This window comes from Eimeria tenella, genomic scaffold, assembly GCF_000499545.2.
Source record: "Eimeria tenella Houghton genomic scaffold, Eth_scaff2, whole genome shotgun sequence".
NCBI lineage: Eukaryota > Apicomplexa > Conoidasida > Eucoccidiorida > Eimeriidae > Eimeria > Eimeria tenella.
The window spans coordinates 734,410-742,173 of NW_013541843.1; the positions used below are offsets into that span (position 1 = coordinate 734,410).

At 62.3% G+C, this 7,764-nt stretch overlaps 3 protein-coding genes across 3 annotated transcripts in view; 2 read left to right on the top strand and 1 right to left on the bottom strand.

Annotated features, from left to right (window-relative positions):
* Positions 1-162: 162 nt before the first annotated feature.
* On the top strand, positions 163-2,794 carry ETH_00029440 (zinc finger (C3HC4 type RING finger) protein, putative; the record flags this gene model as incomplete). The annotated part of the gene is made up of 2 exons (XM_013374318.1): positions 163-182; positions 328-2,794. The coding sequence occupies 2 exons, from the start codon at positions 163-165 to the stop codon at positions 2,792-2,794; spliced, it is 2,487 nt and encodes an 828-aa protein (XP_013229772.1).
* Positions 2,795-3,828: 1,034 nt separating this feature from the next.
* Positions 3,829-7,465, bottom strand: ETH_00029445 (uncharacterized protein; the record flags this gene model as incomplete). Its single annotated transcript, XM_013374319.1, has 2 exons — positions 3,829-4,582; positions 4,830-7,465. The coding sequence occupies 2 exons, from the start codon at positions 7,463-7,465 to the stop codon at positions 3,829-3,831; spliced, it is 3,390 nt and encodes a 1,129-aa protein (XP_013229773.1).
* Positions 7,466-7,695: 230 nt separating this feature from the next.
* ETH_00029450 (uncharacterized protein) overlaps positions 7,696-7,764 on the top strand; it is a gene marked incomplete at both ends in the record, with an annotated part of 741 nt that continues 672 nt past the window's right edge. The window contains one exon of the mRNA XM_013374320.1: positions 7,696-7,717. Coding sequence (XP_013229774.1) covers positions 7,696-7,717 — 22 coding nt within the window. The remainder of the gene's footprint in view (positions 7,718-7,764) is intronic.

A 7,764-nucleotide genomic window follows, 5' to 3' on the forward strand; every position in this document is an offset into this window, starting at 1 on the left:
GCAGCAGCAGCAGCAGGGAGGGCCCCAGGGGGCCGGCCAGGGACGACTGCAACGGCCCAGCAGCAGGGCCGGAGGACAGCGCTTCGCCAGCAGCAGCAGCAGCAGCAGCAGGGCCTAGTGCTGCTGCTGCACGGCTTCCAAGGCCTGCAGAGCTGACTGTAGATGATGCCCTTTCTGCCTTCGTGAGGCGCTGCTTCGGCTCGAAGGCCTACAGTGCTGAGGTACGCACTTGCTGCTGCTGCTGCTGCTGCTGCGGTTGCTGCTGCTGAAGTAGGGGCATTCAGGTGCTGCAAGGGTCTTCGTGCTGCATCTGCAGCTGCGGAACAGCTGCAGCGGCAAGGCGTTTTGCCATAATTCTGCAGTGCTGCTGCTGTTGATTTTGTCTTTAATTGCTGCTGCTGCGCTGGTATTTCCTGCTGCTGCTGCTGCTGCTTCTGTCTTGCTGCAGAGAGAGTCCTCTCTCGATATTTTGGGCCGGAGGGAAGATGAGACTCGTAGGAACTCCTCGCAGGCCCGGGAAGCAACAGCAGCTGCAGCAGCTGCTGCTGCTTCTGCTGCTGCTGCTGTTCCCGTCGACGCAACTGATGCAGACGAGCCTAGCGACCGCCAGGAGGCATCTCCGGGCCTTCTCAGCTTCCCCATTCCAGCAGCAACAGCAGCAGCAGCAGCTGCTGCTGCTGCTGTTGCTGCTCCCGTGCCGCCTTCGGTTCCCCAGTTCGAAAAGCAGCCGCAGCAGCCGCAATTCGCCCCACTGTGTCCACTGCCTATTCAGCAACCCAGCCTGCAGCAGCAGCACCAACAGCAGCAACAGCAGCAGCAACAGCAGCAGCAACAGCAGCAGCAGCATGGGCAACTTGGCTTCTTGGAGCCTTCTGCCGGGGGCTATGGTGCGCCTGTCCCATCGGTGACAGCAGCAGCGAGGACAGGCAGCAGAAACGACCTTACTGCTTTGCTGCTGCGCGCTGCTGCCCATCATGCTGCAGCAGCCGCTGCAGCAAATGCAGCAGCAGCAGCAGCGGTAGCAGCAGCAGCAGGAGAGGGGGATGCCGCGGCTCTGCACCAAGCAGCTCACGCAGTAGCTGCGATGCAGCCGCAGCAAGCTGTACCAGCTGCTGCTCTCACGTATCAGCACTGGCAGCAGCAAACCTGTGGCAATCAAGAGCAGCAACAGCAGCAACTGCATCAGCAGCAACTGCATCAGCAGCAACTGCAGCAGCAGCAACTGCAGCAGCAGCAACTGCAGCAGCAGCAGCTGCAGCAGCAGCAGCTGCAGCAGCAGCAACTGCAGCAGCAGCAACTGCAGCAGCAGCAAATGCAGCAGCAGCAAATGCAGCAGCAGCAGCAGCAACAGCAGCAACAGCAGGCTCTCCCGGATACGACGGATGACCTCGCCTTTGCTGTTTCGCTGCTGCTGCAGGAGGGGCAGCAGCAGCAACGGTCGCTGCTGACGGTCCCGCCAGGCCACGAAGCAGATCCAAAAACGCTGAAGCAGCAGCAGCTGCTGCTGCAGCAGTTGCAGCAGCTGCAGCAGCTGCAGCAGCAGCAAAGTGACGACCTGGATCCGAAGGAACTTCTTCACCAACAAACAGCCCTTTTAGCGGCACTGCAGCAGCAAGACCTGCAGCATCCGCATCTGCTGCTGCAGAACCAGCAGCAGCAGCAGCAGCACCAGGAGCAGCAGCAGTCTGGCTTTGTGCCATGCACGCGAAGCAACAGCACGTGCGGCCGCACGACGAGCATCTCAGGCATGTCTTCAGTTCCGATGGGCAGCAGCAGCGGCAACAGGAGCAGCAGCAGCAACAGCAGCAGCAGCAGCTGCCAAGGAGACCAAGTGTTTGATCTGCAGCTGCAGGCACTTCTTGCTGAAGCCAAAGGCGTTGGCTGGAACTACGATTTAAGCGACTTAGCTGTGTCGCCGCCGCAGCAGCAGCAGCAGCACACGCTGCAGCCGCTGCAGATTTTGCCGAATAGCAGTGGCAGCACGAGCAGCAGCAGCAGCAGCAGCAGCAGCAGCAGCAGCTGCTGCAACATAGTCGACAGAGCAGCAGCGCACCTGGAAACCCTCCCCTCACTGGGGTCACTGAGCAGCGCGGATCACTGCACTGGTGCTGCAGACGCACCAAGCAGCAGCAGCAGCAGCAGTAGCAGCAGCAGCAGCAATCAGGCTGCACAGATAAACCAGGGAAGCGGCGGAGATAGCATTGGCGCCGCAGCAAGGTGGGCGACGGGGACCACAGGCAGAAGCAGCAGCAGCAGCTGCAGCAGTTGCTGCTGCAGCAGCAGCACCCCAGGCCAGAGGCTTTCTCGTCGGCAGCGGCGGCTGTTGCGCCAGCAGCAAGCAGAGGAGCAGCAGCAGCAGCAGCAGCAGCATCCGGCGCAGCAGCAGCAGCAGCAGAAACAAGGACAGCCGAAGCAGCAGCAGCAGCAGCGGCAGTCCAAGTGCAGCACGAGCGAGCACGAGGGCTCTCGCTACGGCCCCGCCGACTGGAGCCACCAGCATTACCATCAGCAGCAGCAGCAGCAGCAGCAGGAGCAGCAGCAGCTGCTCCTGCAGCAGCAGCAAATGGGCGTCTGCTATGTCCCTGGAATGCATGCAACTCAGCCCCTCCCAGGGGTTTCTTGGCTGCTGCCGGGGCCCTCGGGGCCCTCCCCCATTCTTGTGGGGGCCCCCTGCAGCTCTTTACATTCAGCTACGCGTTCGGGGCCCCAAGCAGCAGCAGCAGCGGCTGCTGCTGCTGCTGCTCCCACCACTGCTGCTGCTGCTGCAGGCGCTGCTGCTCCCCCCAGCTACTAGTGCTGCTGGGGGCTGTGGGGGGACGAAGCACACAGGGCAATAGGCCCAAGAGGGAAGCAGCATTTGGCGGGCTTGTCCACGCCGCTGCTGCTGCTGCTGCATGCAGCAGCAGCAACAGCGGCTACTGCTGCATGCAGGAGCAACAACAGAGGCACTGCTCTGCAGCGACCGCAGTGCAGCCGCACTTGAGTAGAATTAGCCGCAGCAGCAGCAACTGCAGTGGCAGCAGCATCAGCAACGGGAGTTGCTGCAGCAGCAGCTTCCGTAGTGCTAAACGTGAATCGTTTCTTGCTAAAGTTTAAGATATAAACCCTAAACCCTAAACCCTAATACTGGCCCGCCTAAAGCAAAGCCCTTGGCGGCGCCAGACTTTAAGGATCGACAGAACTCCGAAAACTTTAACCTTCAGATGCAGCAGACAAACCCTAAACCCTAAACCCTAAACCCTAAGGCCTCTGCCTACCCGTGGCTGTCCACAAGGCTAGCCGCAGCAGCAGATACGCACCAACAGCAGCAGCAGCAGCAGCAGCAGCCTTGGCTACTGCTGCTGGGCCTGTGGCCCCTTTCCCTCGTGCAGCCCAGAACTCAGACGCCCCTGCTGCACTTGCTTCAGCAGCAGCAGCTGCATCAGCAGCAGTAACAGTCACTGCAGCAGCAGCTGCTGCAAACCCAGTTCTGGATGTTTGACTAGTGTAGTGCTGCAGGGCAGCAAAAGTTAAATGGTTGCTGTTGCTGCAGTGGCTTCGAGCTGAAGGCTTCAGGTGTATCTACACCCCACTGCTTCACGTGGCGGAAGAGCAGCAACAGCAGCAGCAGCAGCTGCAGCAAGACCATACGCTGCTGCTGCTGCTGCTGCTGCTGCTGCCGGAGGCTTCGCCTCAAAGCCGATATGCGGCTTGCTCTGCTGCTGCTGCTGCTGTTTTGCACTCTGTTGCTGCACCACCAGAGATTGGCACAGCGAATGCTTCAGCAGCAGCAGCACAGGACCTTGCTGCTGCTGCTGTTGCTGTTGCTGCTGCTACTCTTGGTGCCCCCTATGCTCCTGCTGGAGGCACAGAAACAGGCGCATGCTTGGGCCTCTTGGCTAGGGGCTGCTGCGTTCCAGTTGTAGGTGCTGATGCTGCTACAGGCGGCGCAGCAGCAGCAGCAGCAGCAGCAGCAGCAGGTGGAGTATCTGTCACGAGGAGTCGTTTGCCTGCGACGGCAGCAAACCGCATGTCCAGCGACTTGAGCTGCTGCTGCTGCTGCAGCGTAAACGCCTCCAGCAGCTGGACAACTACATCTGCAGATTGCTGCTGCAGCTGCTGCACAGTGGGTGGCGTTCCAGCAGCTCCTGCTGCTGCTCCCTCAGGTGCTGCTGCTGCTGTAGCTGCTGCTGCTGATTCAAACACATCAATAAACGACAATTGATCCCTTGCGAGGGCAGCTGCCTTAGTTGCTGCCGCCCGCAGCAGCGGCAGCAGTGCAGCAAACGCCGACGTGCGCTGCTGCTGCTGCTGCTGCTGCTGTTGCTGCTGCTGCTGCAGCTCGGTGTGCTGCCTTTGGCGGCGCTGCAGCAGCGGCGACACCGGGTCCTCCTGCTGCTCCGCGCCGGCCACCGCAGCCTCGACGGTCGGCGCTGCAGCAGCAGCAGCCACAGCAAGCCTCGAGTCTGCTGCTGCAGTTACTTGCTGCAGCTGCTTCACCAGGGCCTCTAAAGAGCCGCAGCCCCAGGGCCACAGGGGGCCCCTCAGTGGGGCAAAAGCTGAGCAGCTCGCAGCTAAGGATTCGGCGAGCTTCTGCTGCTCCCTGCGGTGTACGTACACCCCACACACACACACAGCAGCGCATGCAGCAGCAGCAGCAGCAGCAGCGGCTGCTGCTGCTAGGAGCGGCGCACACTGCACCTAAGGGGAGTCAGGGGGGTGCTGCATCTAGCGCAGAGGTCGGGGCAGCGGCAGATCCAACAGTGGCAGCTGCTGCAGCAGAAGCAGCAGCAAAAGCTAAGACTTCAGCAGCAGCAGAAGCAGCAGCAGCAAAGACACAGCTTGCTGACGGGTCTTGAAGCGAAGAGCGCAGGCCCTGAAAAGGAGACTTCAATGGCGCTGCTTTTGCTGCTGTGCCCTGCGGCTGCTTCTGCTGCTGCTGCTGTTGCGGCTGCTGCCGCTGTTGTGGCTGCTGCTGCCGGTGCGGCTGCTGCGGCTGTTGCTGTGCTGCTGCTGGTGCTGTTACCACGCGCTGCCGCTGCTGCTGCTGCTGCTGCAGCTGCGGCTGGGCCTTCGCTGCAGGAGCGCTCGGCTGTTGCTGTGACGGAAAGCCGGCTCGTGGCTTTTGCTGCTGCGGCGCAGCAGCAGCAGCAACTGTCACTGGCGCACGCGGCTGCTGCTGCTGCTGCTGCTGCTGCTGAGGAGGCCTGGGCACAGTTTTGGCTGTCTGCTGCTGCTGCTTCACTGGAGCTGCCGTCAGCTGCGGAGGCGGCGGCTGCGGGGGCATCTTTGCTTGCTGCAGCTCCAAGGGTCGCACAGGCTGCTGCTGCTGCTGCTGCTGCGTTGGCAAAACAGCCTGCTGCTGCTGCTGCTGCTGCTGAGGTGCTGCTGCTGCTGCTTTAGGCAAAGAGACAGGCGCAGGGGGGACCGGAGGTGCTGCTGCAGTTGTGCGGGGAGCTTGCTGCCTTAGCTGCAGCTGCTGCTTTTGCTGCAGCTGCTGCTGCCTTTGCTGTTGCTGTTGCAGTTGAAGCTGCTGCTGCCTTTGTTGCTGTTGCAGCTGCTGCTGCTGCAGCTGATGCTGTTGCTGCTGCTGCGGGTGCAGCCGTGCTCCTGCTGCTGCACCCACCAAAGGAGGTGCTGCAGCAGGAGCTGACTGAGACACAGGAGCAGCAGCTGCTGCCTTGAACATTTGGGGCCTCCCCTGTGCTGCTGCAGCAGCTGCTGCTGCGGCGGGTGCTGCTGCTGGTCGAGGTCCCGCTGTCGCTGCAGGTGCTGCTGCGGGTATCGGGCGTACCCCTGCTGCTACTGGAGGTGCTGCTGCTGCTGCAGGTGCAGCTGCTGCTGCTGTTGCTGCAGCCTTGGGTGCAGCACGTACTGCTGCAGCTTTGGCCTTCACAGGCTGTTGACGGGGAACAGCAGCTGCTGCTGCAGGAAACTGCTGCCGCTGGGGAAGCACTGCAGCACCAGGAAGCTGCTGCTGCAGCTGCTGTGGATGCTGCTGCTGCTGCAGCTGCTGCGGATGCTGCGGATGCTGTAATTGCTGCTGCAGCTGCTGCTGCGGCGGCTGCACGAGGTGAACAGCAGGCGACGCCTTGGCAGCGGGGGAGATTGCACCAGCTTTCGGCTGCTGCTGCTGTAGCTGCTGCTGCTGCTGCTGCTGTTGCAGCGGTGGAGGCGGTGGAGGCTGTCGCGTTTGCTGCTGCTGCTGCTGCTGCTGCCACTGCTGCTGCACCACAGGCCTCTGCTTCTGCTGCTGCTGTGGCTGTTGCGGCTGAACTGGGGGTCGCCGTTGCTGCTGCTGTTGGTGCTGCTGCTGCTGCTGCTGCTGCTGTTGCATGTGCTGCTGTAACGGCTGTCTCGCCGGCACGGTTTTTGGCGCTGCTGCAGCGGGTGCTGCTGGTGTTGCTGCTGCTGCTGAGGGAATGGGCCTCTGCGGCTGCCCTGCAACCTTCGCAGTCACAGAGCGCTGCTGCTGCTGCTGTTGCTGCTGCTGCTGCTGTTGCTGCTGCTGCAGCTTGTTCTGCTGCTGGGCGACTCCTGGCTGCACCTGCACTACCTGCGTCCCCTGTTGCTGTGGCTGCTGCTGCTGAGGCTGCTGCTGCTGCTGCTGCTGCAGATCCTGCTGCCGCCTGGTCTTCGGATCTGCTGCTTGTGCTGTAGAGCTTGTGGGGTCAGAAAGCCGCCGGGGAGTGTTGCTGCCTGCTTCTCGCTGCAGGTACTGCTGCTGCTGCTGCTGCTGCCGCTGCTGCTGCTGCTGCTGCTCCTTTTCCCGCTTTCTCCGCATCAGCTCTTCAAAGGACATGGGCGCATCGAAATCGCTGCTGCCAGCAGCAAACGACTGTGACACAGCAGGTGCTGCTGTTGCTGCAGCAGCAAAGCTGGGGGACGCAGCAGCCGCAGCTGAAGCTGCAACTGGAGCAGCAGCAGCAGCAGACATGGACTCAAAGCCGGGCGAAGGTGCCCGGCCAGCTGGTGTAGAAGCCATTCGAGGAGCTGACGTCCGCTGCAGCAGCAGCTGCTGCTGCTGTAGCTGCTGCTGCTGCTGCACGAGGGGAGGAGGCGGCTGCTGCAGCGCGTGCTGCAGCTGCTGCAGCAACCGCCCCTGCGCAGTGCCTGGGACCTTCTTGACGGGGTTCCCTCGCTGCTGCTGCTGCTGCTGCTGCTGCGGCACAGGCTGCAGCAGCTGCTGCTGCTGCACTTGCCGCCTCTGGATTGGCGGCGGTTTTAGGCGGCCGTCCCGCGCAAGGCCCCCTGCTGCTGCAGCAGCAGGAGCAGTAGCAGCAGCAGGAGCTGCTGGGGTCACAGCGCCAGCAGCAGCAGCAGACGTGGAGGCCCCAGGAGAGCCTAAGGCTGCTTCTTGGGGGGCCCCCTCAGCAGCAGCAGCAGCAATAGCAACTCCTGCTTTCTTCATGCGCAGCTTCAGCGCCTGCAGCTTCGAGCTCCAGTCGCCCGAAGCAGCCCGCCCGGGGAACGGGGCCTCCTCCATGGTCCTGCTGCTGCTGCTGCTGCTGCTGTTGCTGCAGTTGCTGCTGCTGCTCGTGGGGATGATGGGGGTGCGGCGGAGGGCAAGGGCGCCGCCGCTGCTGGGCTGCTGCGCCCGCACACAAGCAGACGCGCAGCAGCACCAGCAGCAGCAGCTCCTGCAGCGGCTGCAGCAGCAGCAAGAGCCACTCCAGCCCAAACAAAGATAGACAGACGCTGCTGCCGCTTAAACAAATGAGACAAATGTGCAGTTTTGGTGCTGCTGTTGCTGCAGCAGCAGCAAATCATTCCACACCCACGGCA